The sequence below is a fragment of the Prunus dulcis genome, chromosome 1 (genome assembly GCF_902201215.1).
Source record: "Prunus dulcis chromosome 1, ALMONDv2, whole genome shotgun sequence".
NCBI lineage: Eukaryota > Viridiplantae > Streptophyta > Magnoliopsida > Rosales > Rosaceae > Prunus > Prunus dulcis.
In genome coordinates this window covers 22,371,578-22,389,017 of record NC_047650.1, presented here as the reverse complement: position 1 = coordinate 22,389,017, position 17,440 = coordinate 22,371,578, and the positions used below count along the sequence as shown (strand labels likewise).

Genomic DNA, 17,440 nt, shown 5'->3' with positions numbered 1-17,440 from the left:
GTCGAGGCTGCTACAGTTGCCACACGGCTCTATCCTATGACACGCCACGTTCACATCCTTTCCAACAACATTGCCCTCAACATATTCAGAATCTTGCTCAACAACTCAAAAGTTTGAAAATAATTTCCATGCAACTTTAAGGGTATTTTGGTCTAAATAAATCAACGACGCAAATACCTCTCTCTCAGTCTTTTCAGCGGGAACCCCATATCTTCCTTCTGTCTCTTTATCTCTCTCTCTCTCTGTCTGCCTCCGGCGCCATGGCCGTTGTTCTCGGAAACCTAGCTCTGCTACTAGACGTGTCGTCGCCTAGGACCATAATACTAGACCGGAAGACTCGTCCGGTGGCGCTTGATGCTCTTTTGAACCTGAACTTGAACTTGCCTAAGAGGGACTCTCACAGTCACGCGCACAACGGCTTTGTCGTGGCCAAGGGGTTTGACTCGGACGGGGAGACTCGGAGCCAACGAGTCGTGGCTCGGGGCAAAGCGAATTCTAAAGTAAACGGCGTGGACTTTGACAGGGACGAGGAGGGTAACGGTAACGGGAATGGGGAAGATCAGGATCCGTTCGATTGGGAGAAGGAAATGCGGAAGAGGGTGAAGGAGATCGAAGAGAGGAAGGAGTTGGTTAAGAAAGCCGAGGAATTGCAGAGCCAGATAGAGGAGGATTATGAAGACGACGGCAGAGAAGAGACGGAGCAAGAGAAGCGGATGAGAGTGAGGAAAGAGCTGGAAAAGGTCAGTCTGTTATCTCCTTTGACCCTTTGACTCTTTCAGCTTACTATTTATTGTTTGGTTTCTCGGAAAACAGTGGAAAAGAAACCGTTCTTGAGTTCTTTTGTTGTTTTGTTAAATTCATGAAACCAATCTAGATGGAGATGTACGCATTTAGTTTGGAAAAGTGAAGCCTTGATTCTTGAAAGATCATTGCTTTAGATGTATAGCAAGTTTTAAAATTTCATTGTTGGTGGTGAAATTACGGCCCGCCCAATGGGTAGTTGGAACGAGATTTGATTGGTTTATTTTGTGTTATGATTTGAGTGCAGGTGGCTAAGGAGCAAGCAGAGCGGAGAGCCACGGCGCAGTTGATGTTTGAGTTGGGGCAGAAGGCTTATGGAAGGGGCATGTACGGTCGTGCCATTGAGTTTTTAGAAGGCGCACTCACAATCATTCCTAGGCCTACGTTATTTGGTGGTGAGGTTGGTTTAGCTCCCCATTGGCTATGATGATCTCCTTTTGGCAATTGTGTTAATGCTGCAACATGTTTGATCACTGTGTTGATGGAAATTGCTGTTATGGTTTTCAGATACAAATTTGGCTTGCTATGGCCTATGAGGCTAATAACCGCCATGACGATTGCATTGATCTTTACACGCTATTGGAGAAGAAGCACCCCAGTGTCAGCATCAGACGCCAAGCAGCAGAGCTTCGCTACATTTTGCAAGCGCCAAAGCTCAAGATAACCCAAGAAGAGATGGTAACCATACCACTCATTGGTTCTAGTTATGACAGGTATTGGTGCTTTTCACTCAACCATATCGTGCATTTTAATGGTTGATTGGACCTATGGTTACTGTACTATTGTATGTGCACATCTGTGTTTCCTCTGGCAATTGTATGTGCATATTCCCCGCCCTCATTGTCAAACATCAGACCTTTCAAAGCCACTTAATTACTAAATCCTTGTTTAGACAGTGATACCGAAAGTTAACCTCTTGAGGAAACTATTACATAGTCCCTTTTAGGGATTGGTGACTATCAGGATCCATCTGGAAGTTCTCTTAATTAACATTCAAGTCTGTCTGAAATCAGTGCCTTGGCCTTTTGCCCCACTTTTAATTGCTGAATTTGTGTCTTGCTTTCCCATCAAACACTCTTTCTTACCACACGAAGCCCCAATCGGACAGGTCAATGAAGTTGCTTACCCTTGTCTTAGTCTTCTAGTTCTTGGGAAGCAGGGCTTTTAAATAACATATGGGCCTTGAAACTGTTAGATGTATTTTGTTCATGGCTTAGATTTGGTCATTTCAGCAACTCTATGTTTTCCTTTAGTAATGAGGTTTTTGATGCTTGAATAATGCAGCTACGCCGGAACGTGGAGTGATAAATACAAGGACAAGGATGAGAGGAGCAGTGGGACAATAACCAATCAGCTCCCGTCTTCAAAAGACTATTTCGGGGACTTTATGGTATGGCGACCTCCAATTGGACTGGAGAAAAACCAAGTCTTTTGGATAAGTTTGACGTTGTGGTTGGGTTTAGTTGGAGCTGCCCTCTTTCTTCAAAACTGAACTATATATACAGTACAAGCTTTAGTATCACTGTATTTGTGAATCATTGAGGTGTTCATCATCTTATTAGTGTAATTATATGTTGTTCATGTAATGTATGTACATTTCATGGTGAAAATATTAAATTTCTCAAGTTCTTTCTCAAAGGCGACTATGTTTTCTCAAGTGCTGTTTTTGTTTTTTTTTTTTTGGGTTCCAAATATTGACCGTCTTGTTAGAAGCTATAACATGAAATGTATTATACAAAACTGTAAAATATATATTAAAATAGGGTTATTTATTCAAATGGTCTTTAAATTTATACTCGAGTTGCATTTTAATTCATCAATTAAATTATTCGTTCAAATGGTCCATCAACTTTTTATTAATCGGTGCATTGGTCATATCGTTACACTCTATTAATATTGCCATTAATTTGAGGGTTAAAATTATCAATTTATACTAAAATATTAATTAATTAATTAAAACAGAGATAGAGGGAGAATGCATAAGGGGTGGACAAGGGGTGTGGGCTGGGGCTGGTGGTGGGGGTGGCTCTGCCTTCTTCTTTTCTCTCATCATGGAGAAAACATAAATTTCTTCATTTTCTTAATGAAGAATAGATAAAAAATCAAGTGATAAATAAAAACAAGAAATATCCCCTTCATCTCATCCCACGTCTATCCTACAGAGCAACAAAAGTGAAACAACTTTTTTTTATTTTTCCATTTTTGCAACTCCAACAAGAGAAATCCAATACCATAAATTGATCAAGACACCCATGTACCTTCTCCCTCAATCCTCTGCTCCCATTTCTTATGATTTAGCGGTGCAACAAGCTAGCTCCACCATTCAAACCTATCGCGGAGCTCAACTCGTGCCACCACCTTGGCCATTGAAGTCGGAGAAGTCATGTATGAATGAAGTCGTCATTGTTGTCATCTCTCTCGCGTTGATGTTATTTGGTTGTATAGGGAAGGAAGAAGAAAAAGGGAAACGAAAACTCCACTATAAAAAAAGTCGTATTTACCCTTCCTATTCTCCTCACGTGCAGTTCGCATAACTAAAATTCACAGAAAAATGTAATGGTAGACCAATTCACTGAATAATAAAGAGTTGGTAGACCATTTGAACTAATAATTTAGTTGAGGGACCAAAATACAACTCGGATATAAGTTTGAGGACTATTTGAGTAAATAACCCATTATCTTGATCTGGAAATATACAAAATAAAAACCCTAAACACTGTCAAACGGGTCACGATATATAAACCCAGTGAATTGGACGATTGGGCTAGAGGACGAGTGCGGATTGATATGGCTGGAAAACAAGGAAACCCTAACTCAGCCCAGAGTCCAGAGCCTCATCCGCAACTCAATTACCACATTTATCCTTATTTGAACGGCCCAACCCCCAAATCCTTAGGGCAAAAGCGTAAACCCAACACATTTCCACCAAATAAATATCCCAAATCCCAGCTTAAGTCAATCTTCTGTAAGCCGCCGAAACCCTAGGTGAGCGAGAGAGAGGCGCAGAGAGAGAGAGAGAGAGAGAGAGAGAGAGAGAAATGACGACCCGATTCAAGAAGAACCGCAAGAAGAGAGGCCACGTCAGCGCCGGGCATGGTCGTATCGGCAAGCACCGCAAGCATCCTGGAGGTCGCGGTAATGCCGGAGGCATGCACCACCACCGCATCCTCTTCGACAAGTACCATCCGGGGTATTTTGGTAAAGTTGGTATGCGCTACTTCCACAAGCTCCGCAACAAGTTCTACTGCCCCATCGTCAACGTCGACAAGCTCTGGTCTCTCCTCCCCCAGGAGGCCAAGGATAAGGCCACCAAGGACAGCGCGCCGTTGATCGACGTCACCCAGTACGGCTTCTTCAAGGTCCTGGGAAAGGGCGCTTTGCCGCAGAACCAGCCCGTTGTGGTCAAGGCCAAGCTCATCTCCAAGACAGCTGAGAAGAAGATCAAGGAAGCTGGTGGTGCTGTTGTGCTCACAGCTTAGGTTTGGGTTGATTTTGGATTTTTGTCCGTTAGGGTTTTGGATTCAGTTGCTGTTTTTTTGCTTTTAAATTCTGGTTTAGACTCTTGGGCTACATTTATGTTATATTTTGAAAGTTTATCTAGCGGATATTTAATTAATGCTTGTTTTCAGATGAATGGGCTTTGCTTCATATATGCTTTTGATATGATTGTGTTCGCGTTGCTTAATACATTTTTGTGTGTTGTGATTATATGATGTGAAAAGCATAATGTGGCATTGGTCGCACTGAGCTAAAATCTGTTTATCTTGTGGTGAATATTTGGATTTTGTATCGATCTCATGGATCAAGGTATTTGCAAATGTGCGATTCGTTTCGTTTATATGCCTGTGGTGTTGAACATCCCCAACTTTATTGCTAGTCATATATACACTTAGTTAGACTTGAGTGCTTCTGGGGTTGTGGCTATGTGCAAGTTTTGGTAAATTTCTTCCAACTTCTGATCAATTCCACCATTGTTGTGGTTAGTGGATGTTCTTAACCTGTGCTTGCTATTGCAATTTTCATGTGTTTGGTAATATTTATTAATTTGTTTAAGGGTTTCTAAAGCGAGAGTGAAGTCAAATCGAACTTGCTAGCAGTTCAATCATTTATTGGATGGTCTTAATCTGCATTTGTAATTGCATTTGTGAATTTTCTTAGGCTTTACATGTATATGACATTGTATTGGTTACAAATTGGTTGAAGGGGTTCTAGAGGAGTAGTGTGCTGCCTTCTTTATTAGGTGGATTTTGGCAAGGTTTTTTGGGTGTGTGCTGATGAACCATGTTAAATTTTGGGGACAGGTGCGTCTGCTGTTTGTATGTTGTTTTTTAAAACCATATTTCATATGGCGTTTCAGAAGCAGTTTCTATATGCTGCTTTTTTATATGGGTCGTCGATGGTTTCATTTCCTTCTTTATCTGTGTTTTCTTTAGCAACGAAAATGGGAATAAGCTCCAAAAAGGATCATATATGAATGAATTCAACTATGAATGTCATTATCATATTGCAATTACACTATCATCTCTTCCCCTGCCACTGATCTTCCGGCCAATCCACATAGGTCAGGCCGATCCGGTACTCAAATTTATTATAACTCAAAATCTCCAGTGAAGGACTAAGCTGCCAATTGTTGCAGAAGATTGATCCTTGCACTGAAATGAAAATGGCATTCCGGTGGAGCCATATTTCTGGATATGACTGTCCTAAATTAAATTTTGCCAACCTCTGCACTCTGTTTAATCTCGAGGTTCAAATTTCTACTTTGTTTCCACCGTTGTTCTGTTTGTCATCTGTATCTATATGCCCTCCCCATTTCCTTATCCTATCTTCAGCTATGGAAGCCTGCGTTTCATGACAGATTACGTCTCAGTTTACAGTGTATTATCATTGACAGGTTAGAAAATACGACACAAAGTCTTGTTCACTACGTTGAAGATCTGTAAATTGAAAGGCCCTTACCTCCTTGTTCCAGTTGGTTTTATAAATCATCACGAATAGGACGCACGTCTGAAGGACTGTCCCCATCAGCATCCCAATCCAAATGCCCTGAAAATGGAAATGAAGTGTATAATTATATTTGGCCAATTGACTAATAACTATGAAATACTAGATCGAAAGCTGGAAGAGGGCTTATTAAGAACTCACCTTAACACCCCAGTCAAGCTTGTAACCCATAATTAGGCCCAAGGGAACCCCAATTACGTAGTAACAAGCTACGTTCACATAAGCCACTGCAGCTTGCCATCCAGCTCCAATGGCAACCCCAGAGAGAACAGGCTGGATGTTGTTTATGACAATGCAGGTTGCTAGCAATGGTGTGAGCTGCTTCACGAGGGCCTTAACCTCCGAGTCGCTGGAAAACAAGGCGGGGTACTTGTCTTTGAAGATGATGAGGATGAGCGAGAGGAGAACGCCAATGAAAAAAGAAGTCACTACGGCCACCACTAATGAGAACTTTGCTGTTCTTGGGTGAGCTGCTCCTAGTTCATTTGAAACTCTCACACTAGACACAAAAGTAATTGATTTCAAGTGGTTGTGAAGTTTAGGGACTTAGGTATGTATTTGTAAGGCTTTGCCACTGACCTGATCGCTGCGTTCATGCCCATAGCAATCATCACCGTCCATCCCAATATGTTCATGCTGCAAAGCAAATATACCACAAGAAAATAATGATAATATAAATAATAATTGACATGTGGCTCAATCATGTATGCGTGAGTCAATTCATGTCGTGGCACCAGAAGTCTAAAAAGCCAAAAAGAGTTGGTCGACTTTTCTTCATATGCCCCGCAAATATATAATGTGGACCCTAATTAATTGGGACTTATTGTTGGTGGTTCCATTCCATCATATTTCCATGGATACGATTTCTTAATAAAGAAATGGGGCCGGACGAAGAAAGAAGCACTGACCATATGGACAGGCCATCCACGGAAACTTCTGCGTTCTTTAGATACCCCGCAAATAGAATTAGTGCCATAAAATACCACACTTCCAAACTGCACCAAATCAAATCAACTTGTTATATTCATACTCATGTGGTTTTGATCTATTAATTTATGAATATAACCCCAACACAAACACTAAACAGCAACAGATCTAAGAGTAAAAACTTTACACAAATCATTAAACATTAATTGTCTCAGGAGATGGGAGTGGAGGTAGGTCGGAGAATTCTGTAGCTTGAGGCAACTCGTTGTTGATACCGACAGGCAAAGCAAAGGGCATAATAAATTCAAAGTATGCAATGTAGCGGATCAAGAAAAAAAGTCAAAATTAAATATCTGACGTGGACATGGGACCCATGTAGAAAATTAACATAAAAACCCAGGCGCAGCTCTCTTTTTGTTTGTTCTTGTTGGGTAAGTAAAAAGGTTTTTCCAGACACGGCTTTGCTATCGTGATTGTGGATTGACAATGTAAATTTGTTGTTTTTAGGGAATTACACGCAGGACAAGCAACGTACAGTTAATTATAACTTGTTTTTATTTTCCCTTTCGGTTACTATTCTTTTTTTTTTTTTTGTCGAAATGGGGAATTTTTCGGTTACTTTACTAGATGTTTCATGTGTTTTATGCTGATAAAGAAAATAAAAAGAAAAAGTTATTTAATTATGTTAAAATTAATAAATAAATAAAAAGCGGTGAAAGTGGCGTTAAGTTACCAGAGCATGATTGCAGATGCGAGAGACAGCTTCACAAAACTCCAAAGATTCTGAAAGGCCTTCCACGAGAACCCAACCCAGGCTCGACCACAAGTCCCTGAGAAGATGTAAATCAACTGTGCCAACACGATGAACCACCAAGACACGTTCAGCACCACGGCCCCACCCACCAGGGCCCACCCCAGCTTCAGCATCAACAGCCAGCTGAACACCGTGTGCAGAACCAGAGCCACCGCGGCTATGGCCGCCATCACCATGATCTTGCTCTGCGCCTGCAGGAACTTCGCTATCGGGAAATTCATGGCGTACGCGAACAGCTGCGGTATCATCCAGATGGCGAACACTCCCGCCGCCTTAGATATCTCGGCGGTCTGCCCTATCAGCCGGAGCAGCTGTTGGGCGAAGATGTATAGAAAGCATAAGAGCACGCCCGTCGTGTTCAGGATCACCCATGACCTCTGCATGTATATCCCTAACATGTCCAGCTGTCCAGCCCCGAACGCTTGCCCGCACAGCGTCTCCAGCGCACTCCCCATTCCAAGCTTAAATTATTCAAATTTTAATTTTATATCAGAAACTGCGGCTTTAATAGTATTTCTCATTTGGTCAGTGACAAACTGACAGTGAGTTAGTATAAAGGGAGGGTTACGTACCATTACGCCGAAGGAGAACCCGGCGATGACGGAGTTTTCAATGGAGACGGCGGCGAGCTCTAAGGTACCGACCTGGCCGGCGAAGACTTGGGTGATGGCACCGAGGGAGTACTGGCAGAGGGAGGTGAAGATTGCGGGGCCAGCGAGGTACCACAGCTTCTTCGTTTCTTTGTAGAACTCGCGGAAGAAATCGCGGAAGCTGAGGATGGGAGGGATGTCGTCGGCATCGGGAGTGAAGGAGGCGTTGGAAATGAAAGAAGGGTGTGCGGTTGCAGGGAAGGACTCTAGTTGGTCATGTAGCTGATCACGATCAGCATCACCAAACTCGTCTCTCGGCGACAGAAGTGGCTGCTTCTTATCCTCCATAGATGAGGAAAACTCGGAAGAGAGAGAGAGAGAGAGAGAGAGAGAGAGAGAGTTTTATTGTGGTGTGTGTTGTGCGTTGTGTGTTTGGTTAAATTCTTTGGTGGCGAGAAAATAAAAAGGGGACTTGTGGAACGGCGGTGGAACCCAACTGCATGGAATTTGCATCAAGTGGCTCATATATGCTCAGCGGTCCGTTTTGGAGTTTTATTGATTAATTATATTATTAATTAATTTACTTAGACCGTGTGAGGAGGTTGTGATTATGAGTATGGCCCTAACTAAGTTATCCCTCGTCCTTGACTTAGGTGTGAGAGGAGGTTGTGATTATATATGGAGACTTTGTTTGGTGTACCTTACAGTCTTCCTTTATTTATGTTCAGTGAGAAAAAGACACATTTATTTTTTCTCTAGTCAAAGTTTTCTGTATATATGTATAAAAATATATATAGCCGACCAAAATCTTTTGGGGAGATAAACTTTGGCAGACTGAGACGAATAGTTTGCTGTTTGCCTCAAGAGAAAAACCAATGGGTTGCTGTCTGTGTGGCGTGGATCTTTAGTAAAATTGGAATGGATGAATTTAGCTGATCATATTATTCATTACCCGACCACATGCAGCAGCAGCAACATACAAGTATTGAAATCTACGCCAATCTTGGCTTTACTAACAAATTTTATTTTTATTTTCATAGGGAATATATATACGTCCAAGAACAAGAAGATGATGAGTGACATAAATATATATGCATGAAAATTGTAATTTCATGAGATCGTGGTGCTTGCTCTTCTCTCCACGTTGTATGTATATGCCACCCCCAAAAACCCCATCTTATATATTTTTTGGATATATATTATATAGCCTTCCAAGTTCCAACTGAGTATAGCTGCATGGTTTTGGATAAAATCAAGCCAATAATGATATATTACGTGAAAATATTATCATGCGTGTCGTGTCGTGGTAGAGTTATTTTGCTATTCCCATTGCCTCAGGGAAGTCTTTGTCGTGAAAATATGATCATTGATTGTGTTGGATTCCTTTTTTCCTAGGGAATGTAAGCACATTACTGTATTATTTATTTCATAAGGAAAATAAATATTCTCCAGAATAGAGAATAGGCTCGAGATAATTAGATTTAGGACCTCAAGAGAGAATCATATTCTCCACACTAGCTATTGTGCATGCACTGTAATTAAATTTGGAATTTTGGAGCATCTCATCATCTACGTGTACTAGACCAGATGCTTAAGAAATTCATTAAAATATAATGTGCCTGCAGGCAGGCTGCAGCAGCAACATCAAATATATAATTTGTATTAATATAATATATTTATTGGTAAATAGACAATAATAATAAGGCAAGGAGAAAAGATTCAAAAGTTTTCTTTCTTTCTTTTTTTAATTTGGATGGTTTTGGAAATTAAGTTTAATTTGGCTACCAGTCAACCCATAATAATAATATCATCGCTGTTGATATTTCTTTCTCAAGAATGGTGGTTGAGTTGAGTTGAGTTGACCATCAACGTCATATCATATAAATCAAATCAGAGGCCAAATTCGATACCAATGCTAAACCAGCAGTTTATTAGACCATCATCCACAATGGACTATTAATGGGCTGAGCCGGAACCCTCAATTTGAGCCCAACGTATGTTTGTGGGCCGGCTCATTAAAACACTCCTCTTTCCTCTTTCCTCTTTCCTCTTTCCTCTTTCCTTAAGGAAACAAAACTACAGGAGGTTTCCGTTTGTTCGCGTGCGCTATAAAATCCAGAGAATTCAATGGAGAAGATAGAGTCGGATTTGCAAGAGTTCGAGTTGAAGCAGAGGAGCCTGGCCAAGGCGTACGATAGCGTACATGCGCAAGCTAATTCCTTCGTCACCTTTACTGTGCAGTGGAAGGACCTTGAGGACCACTTTGAGTCCACTCGGAACTCGCTAGAGGCCCGCTTCCGAGAACTCGAGGCCCGGGAGGAGGATATCGGAGTCCGAGAGACCAAATCTGAACCCAAAGATTGGAACTTTCGCTCCGAGATGGAGCCGAAGGCCGGCGAGTTGCGCGGCCTTAGTAAGATCAACTTGCATTCGCTTATGTCATTGATTGAAGAACACATCGATGAGCTTCTTGTTCAGGAGAAGCTGTTGATGGAAGTTGAGAAGTATGTCAGAGAGAAGGAGATGGAGTTTTATTCGATTGACAAGCGTGTTAAAGAGAGGGCGAAGAAATTGAATTGGGTTGAGAAAATCGTGGAAGAGAAGTCGAATTTGGCCGAGTCTAAGGAGGGGGAAGTGAAGGGGTTTCAAGAAGCATTGAACAAGTACGTTGCGTACATTGGGTTGAAAAATAGGCAATTGAATGAGATTCTTGGGTCGATTGAGAAGCACAAGAAAGAGTTTGATTTGAAACAAGAGCTAATTGAAGCAACGAAAAGATCGATTGAGGAATGTGCAAGGAGTTGATATTGAAAGAGGAGAAACTTAGGTTGATTCAGAAATCGTTAGTGGAGTGCTCTAATACACTTGAATCCAAAGAGAAAATGATTGGGGAAATAGATTTGAAAGAGAGAGATTTTGGTTTGCTTAAGAAATCAATGGAGGAGCGGTCTTGTAAGCTTCAATTCGAAGCGAGGGAACTTGAATTGATTGACAAGAGGGTCAGTGAACGCCTCAATGAGGTTAAGTTGAAGGAAAAGAACTTGGATCAACTCCAAAAATCGATACGAGATGGCGAGAAGCACTTGGATAAAATGTCTAAGGGACTTCAAATGAAAGAGTGTAAACTTCAAGACCAGGCCAAAGAGCTTGCATTGAAGCAGAAAGAAGTTCATTCGATCAAAAAATCCACTGAAGAGCACACCCAAAACCTGATATTGAAAGAGAGGCAACTTGAAGACCAGGCCAAAGAGCTTGAACTCAAGCAGAAAGAATTTGATTCGATAAACAAATGCAGTGAAGAACAGACCCAAAACCTGAAATCGAATGAGAGGCAACTTGAAGACCAGGCCAAAGAGCTTGAACTGAAGCAGAAAGAATTTGATTCGATAAACAAATCCACTGAAGAATACTACCGAAACCTGAAATCGAAAGAGAAAACTAATACCCTTCATTCTCAAGTGAAGATTGAGCAACTGGAACATATCCCTTCCAACAATGCCTTTGTTCCTTCTTCTGCAAGTAATCAATCCAGCATCAATAGGGATGGTAGAGGCTTGCAGTTGTTCGTGAATGAGCAGTTGAAGAGAGTTGCTTTAGTGGGTAGTGAAATCTCAGCTGTTCTTGAGGCCTCATTGGACCAAGCAAAATTGGTTTTGGATGCAATGCAAGGGTTTTACCCCTCAAATTCGACTCTAGGCAACAGGGAATGTGATTTTGATTTGGGAGTTATTAGGAGGAGTTGTATTCTTTTGTTAGAGGCTTTAAATAAAGTCTCACCGCAAATTAATCCTCATGTGAGAGAAGAAGCAATTAAGTTGGCGGATGACTGGAAGGCTAAAATGACGGTGGCAACAGAGAATTGGTTGGAGATTTTGGGTTTTTTGAGGCTTGTTACTACTTATGAAATCACGTCTTCTTATGATGAGAAGGAGCTTCAAAGTCTTATTGCTATAGTTGCTGAGAATGAACAGGCAACTGAATTACCCCAGGCTCTTGGTAGCACAGAAAATGCATCTGCCATCATCATTTGTTCCCCTGAGAAACCAGAATCTTCACTGGCCAAAAATGCAGCAGCTGTTTCTTCTCCGAATCTTCAACTAACTGCTACCACAGATGCAAGGACTTTGCAGGGGTTTCTACATGAGCTTGCGAGAGGGAATCATTTAATACAGAATGAAACTTTGGCTGCTCTTCAGACGTCATTGGACCCAGCAAACTTTGTGTTGGATGTGATGCAGAATTCTTTTGCTCAATACTGGGGAGACGGAGATGTTCCTTCTAAAGAAACTGTCATGTTGAGTTACATTAACCTGTTGGAGCAGCTAATGGGTGTCTCACTGCATGTTGGACTTCATGTGAAGGACGATGCGGAAAAGCTAGCAATCCAGTGGAAAGCAAAAATGGGAGCTTTTACTCAAAATTCATTGGAACGTTTGGGTTTTTTGCAGTTTATTGCTACATATGGGTTGTTTTCTACCTTTACTAGAGATGATATTGCACCGCTTCTTGGGAGAATTTCTCAGGATAAACAGACTCGAGAATTATGTCAGAAACTCAAGTTTGCAAATAAGATCCCAGCACATTTTATTATGAATCTTATTGAAAGGAGGAAACTGCTTGAGGCTGTAAGGTTGATTTGCACCTTCAAGTTCATTGACATTTTCCCCCCAGGACCACTCTTAGAGAAGTATGTGGAGAACAGAAAGAACTGGAGGTGTAGAATTTGCAAGAGAAAGAACTCACTAGATAAAAAGGATAAGGTTTTAGATAATGATATTGCTGATTTAAGAGCTGTGATTCAGTGCATCAAAGATTGCAAGCTCGAGTCTGAATACCCATCCGGGAACATTGAAATACAAATAGCAGTGCTTGAGAAAATAAAGGAGGATCGAAGAAGACGTTCAGCAACATCTCTTGCTTGCAAAGTTGGGCAACAAGAGCAGAAGAAATCTCTTCACTCCAATGTTGAGCAACAGGAGCAGAAGAAATCTCTTCCCTCCAATGTTGAGCAACAAGAGCATAAAAATTCTCCAGCCTCCAAGATTGAACAACAAGAGCAGAAGAAATCTCTTCCCTCCAATGTTGAGCAACAAGAGCAGAAAAATTCTCCAGCCTCCAAGATTGAACAACAAGAGCAGAAGAAATCTCTTCCCTCCAATGTTGAGCAACAAGAGCAGAAAAATTCTCCAGCCTCCAAGATTGAACAACAAGAGCAGAAGAAATCTCTTCCCTCCAATGTTGAGCAACAAGAGCAGAAAAATTCTCCAGCCTCCAAGATTGAACAACAAGAGCAGAAGAAATCTCTTCCCTCCAATGTTGAGCAACAAGAGCAGAAAAATCCTCCTGCCTCCAAGGTTGAACAACAAGAGCAGAAAAATCCTCTTGCCTCCGAGGTTGAACAACAAAAGCGCACATGGGATCAACTGCATCAACAGCAACAACAACATCAACAACAACAGCAACAACAACAACATCCAAATAAATTCCAACGGACATCAGGATCAGCTGCTACACCATATCGAATGCCAACTTCCACTCCTGACTACTTTCATCAGCATACAAGTTTGCCAACTTCGCAGCATGAGAATTATAGACACCCTGGGCAGTTTGGTATGCCAATTTGGCAGTTTGGTATGGCTGCGGCCAACCAATATGGAATTGGTGCTAATTGGGGACACCCTGGGCAGTTTGGTATGCATGCCAACAATTATGCAAATGGTGCAATGCCGCATTCTGGAATACATCAGCCGTATCACTTCACCCCCAGCCCTCCTACATATGGCCCTTATCAACCCAATAGCTAGTATCAACCGCGTGTGACTGCCTTCAGATACAGCAGATACAACAAGTTCTTAATTTAAACGTCTTTGTACAATCTTGATAACTCACTATTTAGTTTCTTAACTACTGACTTTGTTTTACATGGTATAAAACAATGTCTTAAATGTCGATAGTTATGGAAATAACGGTAGTTCAAAAATACGGAAATAGCGATAGAAATATCGATATCGATAAAAATTGGATAAAAACCACGGAAATTGTGATAAACACATGGAAATTTTTAATGAAACTTTAGAAGAAGTTTATTTAGTCAATCATCTATTATTTTGAAGCAAAAAATTGGAAGGAAATGCATTGCATAGTGGGTTTGAGTGATTTAAGTTGATTATATTGCAAGCTGACAAACTCTGTGACTTAGAAAATTTGGAGTAATTAATGAAAGAGAAGTAAACATCCCTTAGTAATTTATTTATCATTTTTTAGTAAAATATTTTACACTTTATAAATTGCATGATAAGATACATGAGTAACCTTATTTTACGTTATTCACTGGACATGGTACACATTGTTATATTTATTATTTTATCAAAAATTGAAAAATAATTAAAAATGTAAACAACTTGATTTGTCGTGAAAATTAGGCACTCTACCATGCTTAAAAAATAATAGTGAAGATTGAAAATTAACTAAGAACATAAATAAATTTATCTAAGGAAGAATTAAATAGGAAATAAAGAAAATAATTATAGAGATTTAAGTGATTAAGCAACAATTTATTTCACGTTATTAACTGGACATGGTACGCATTCTTATATTTATTGTTTATCAAAAATTGAAAACTAATTAAAGATGTAAACCAATTTGGTTTTTCATGAAAATTAGGCACTTTACCATGCTTAAAAAATAATAGTGAAGATTGAAAATTAACTAAGAACATAAATAAATTTATCCAAGGAAGAATTAAATAGTAAATAATGAAAATGATTATAGAGATTTAAGTAATTAAGCAACAATTTGGAGAATTTAGTAATGTAAGTACTTATAATGTAATAATAAAATAATCAATAACATTAAATGGATTAAATAGAAAATAAATAAATTATATTAAGTAATTAAGTAACTGATCAACAATATAAAACAATAAGCAAGTATGTTAATTTCTATTTTGAAAAATAGCTCGCAAGTATTATATATACTAGATTCCATAGTTTATAATCACAAAGTTATGACCAGCATGGTGGTTAGGTGGCTTCTGATTTCGAATTGGAGAGGGGTTCGAACCCCACTGTGTGCGAGCGTGAGTGAGTTTTTAGCGTTTAATTTTTGAAAGTTTATATCGAAATATTATGGATAATATCGCGATATATTGACTAGGGGTGGGCACGGTTCGGTTTGGACCGATTTTTGGGAAAAAATGGAACCTGATCCAAAAGTGCTGATCAATTCGGTTTGGACCGATTTTGCTCAACAGTCATACAAAAATCCGGACCTATCTGGTTCCGGTTCGGTTCCTCCGGTTCCCCTTTTAAAAAATATATATATATTTAACAAACCTGCCCAAAATGTATTTATATGCTAACATACCCCCAATTTGAGGTTCCATCAAGCTTTCAACACATCAAAATGAATCCATCTTCAACAAAAATACAATCCAAATTCAATCCAACTTCAACATATAAATTACAACCCAAATTCAATCAAACTTCAACAAAATAAGTTCCAAAATAAATTACTAGCCAAATTCAATCAAACTTCAACAAAATAAGTTCCAAAATAAATTACTAGCCAAATTCAGTCCAAATATACATTACAACCCAAATTCAATCAAACTTCATTAAATTCCTCCTAACATTGAAAAGTAGCTGGAGCTATGGTGCTAGGTGTAGATGAACTCATAATATCTACATAAAAAAAACATAAACCCATTAAAATATTAGTCAAACATACATATTATATAATACATTAATAAAGCACATAAAATTACAAAGACATACCTAATTTAATCGATTCATAGAACTCCATCTCTTGAATTGTTGGCTCATATTGTAAAGAGGATATGTCATCCGACCTTAACCAATTTTGAGAGCAAATTAAGGCCTCCACAATCTTAGGAGTCAAAGAAGCATGAAATGAATTAATTACCCGACCACCCGTGCTAAAGCATGATTCCGAAGCCACCGTTGATACCGGGATGGCAAGCACATCCTTTGCAATAAGTGCCAACCCCGGATACTTAACCCCATTCAATTTCCACCACTTCAAAACATCAAATTCGTCAACCACATCTTCAATAAGGTTGGTGATGTACCTATCAATCTCATGCTCCAATACCACAACATCATTTGCTCGAGTCTCTTTTCTCCAATTTTCAGTCATTTGCCTTCATTTCTTTCCCCCTCAGTTTAGGCTACTACTTGTATTCATTGTAGTAGTATCACTAGAATAACTACTACTTTGAGTAGATGGTGGTGGTGGTGGTGGTGGTGGTGGCATGACGTACTCTTCATAAAGCTTCTTTAAAATCTCTTTGATCTCATTCTTCTTCTTAACCGCATCTTCCGCATTCTCAAACCGACTTTTCAAGATAAACTCTAAGTTCCCCAATTTGTATCGAGGGTCAAGAACAAGAGCAACCATCAAAATTTGGTTCAATTTATCAAGGTCACCCCAATACTTTTTAAACTTCATCTTCATGTTAAGTGCCATGTCCTTCAAAACCTTGGAGGTTTGGGTTTCACTTAATATTTCCTCCTCTTCCATCAACAAATCCTCAATTTCTTCTTCCATTGCAATCAAGTCATGAAATGTGGTGTGGGAAGCGGGATGCAAAGTGACACTCATCTTCAATGTAGCATCATAAAATACCTTTAAAAAATTCACAAAGGTACAAGCATTGTTCCAATCCTCATTAGTTGGTGGCCCTTCCCTCTTTCTAGGGTAATGAGACATAACCCCCCCATCTTCGACATCCGGTTCATCTTCACCAAACCAAGAAATATATGGACCTTCATCATCTTCTCCCATTCTCCAAAAGGCCTTTTCAAACTTTAAGGAGGCTTCCAACATCATATATGTGGAATTCCACCTTGTTGGCACATCCAACACCACAAGCCCTTTGCATTCAATTTGCTCTTTCTTAACGCAACTCTTAAAGTCTTCTAACCTTTTGGGAGAAGATCTTACATACTTCACCGCATTTCTTATACACAATATGCTTTTTTCCAACTTCTTCAACCCATCACGAACTATTAAATTCACAATATGAGCACAACACCTAATGTGCATATACTTTCCCTCTAGTAGAAGACTACCGTTTCCCCAATGGCCCATTTTCGACTTCAAATAATCTATAGCCTTTGTGTTTGAAGAAGCATTATCGGCCGTGATGGTTAATATCTTCTTCATATCCCAATCAAACAAACATGACTCATGGAGTTTACCAATTGAGTTCCCCTTGTGATTGGAAATGACACAAAAGTTCAAGATTCTTTTGTGCAAGTTCCAATCACCATCTATGAAGTGT

The 17,440-nt window shown here is 39.9% G+C and overlaps 4 protein-coding genes across 4 annotated transcripts; 2 read left to right on the top strand and 2 right to left on the bottom strand.

Moving 5' to 3' along the window:
• Positions 1–158: 158 nt before the first annotated feature.
• Positions 159–2,439, top strand: LOC117616650. The gene is made up of 4 exons (XM_034346030.1): positions 159–740; positions 1,049–1,201; positions 1,309–1,514; positions 2,086–2,439. Exons 1-4 carry the CDS (start codon positions 261–263, stop codon positions 2,291–2,293), a joined length of 1,047 nt encoding a protein of 348 aa, XP_034201921.1. The 5' UTR covers positions 159–260; the 3' UTR covers positions 2,294–2,439.
• Positions 2,440–3,664: 1,225 nt separating this feature from the next.
• On the top strand, positions 3,665–4,449 carry LOC117615176 (60S ribosomal protein L27a-3). Its single transcript, XM_034344202.1, has one exon. It carries the CDS (start codon positions 3,840–3,842, stop codon positions 4,278–4,280), a length of 441 nt encoding a protein of 146 aa, XP_034200093.1. The 5' UTR covers positions 3,665–3,839; the 3' UTR covers positions 4,281–4,449.
• Positions 4,450–5,253: 804 nt separating this feature from the next.
• On the bottom strand, positions 5,254–8,577 carry LOC117638631 (protein DETOXIFICATION 29). Its single transcript, XM_034373728.1, has 7 exons — positions 8,119–8,577; positions 7,466–8,007; positions 6,714–6,800; positions 6,385–6,441; positions 5,947–6,304; positions 5,761–5,847; positions 5,254–5,643 (listed from the first exon to the last, which is right to left on the bottom strand). The coding sequence occupies exons 1-7, from the start codon at positions 8,482–8,484 to the stop codon at positions 5,551–5,553; spliced, it is 1,590 nt and encodes a 529-aa protein (XP_034229619.1). The 5' UTR covers positions 8,485–8,577; the 3' UTR covers positions 5,254–5,550.
• A 7,737-nt stretch (positions 8,578–16,314) lies between these two features.
• On the bottom strand, positions 16,315–17,247 carry LOC117616584 (zinc finger BED domain-containing protein RICESLEEPER 2-like). The gene has a single exon (XM_034345947.1). The coding sequence runs from the start codon at positions 17,245–17,247 to the stop codon at positions 16,315–16,317; it is 933 nt and encodes a 310-aa protein (XP_034201838.1).
• Between the last annotated feature and the right edge of the window lie 193 nt (positions 17,248–17,440).

Bases quoted from the DNA above. Each gene is read 5' to 3' on its own strand.
- LOC117615176 (XM_034344202.1), top strand. From the start codon at position 3,840: ATGACGACCCGATTCAAGAAGAACCGCAAGAAGAGAGGCCACGTCAGC.
- LOC117638631 (XM_034373728.1), bottom strand. From the start codon at position 8,484: ATGGAGGATAAGAAGCAGCCACTTCTGTCGCCGAGAGACGAGTTTGGT. The intron at 6,305-6,384 runs GTCAGTGGCAAA...TTTTGTGTCTAG, and splicing joins GGCATGAACGCAGCGATCAG to TGTGAGAGTTTCAAATGAAC. The intron at 5,644-5,760 runs GTAAGGGCCTTT...CATGAAACGCAG, and splicing joins AAACCAACTGGAACAAGGAG to GCTTCCATAGCTGAAGATAG.
- LOC117616650 (XM_034346030.1), top strand. From the start codon at position 261: ATGGCCGTTGTTCTCGGAAACCTAGCTCTGCTACTAGACGTGTCGTCG. The intron at 1,202-1,308 runs GTTGGTTTAGCT...TATGGTTTTCAG, and splicing joins CTACGTTATTTGGTGGTGAG to ATACAAATTTGGCTTGCTAT. The intron at 1,515-2,085 runs GTATTGGTGCTT...TGAATAATGCAG, and splicing joins ATTGGTTCTAGTTATGACAG to CTACGCCGGAACGTGGAGTG.
- LOC117616584 (XM_034345947.1), bottom strand. From the start codon at position 17,247: ATGGGCCATTGGGGAAACGGTAGTCTTCTACTAGAGGGAAAGTATATG.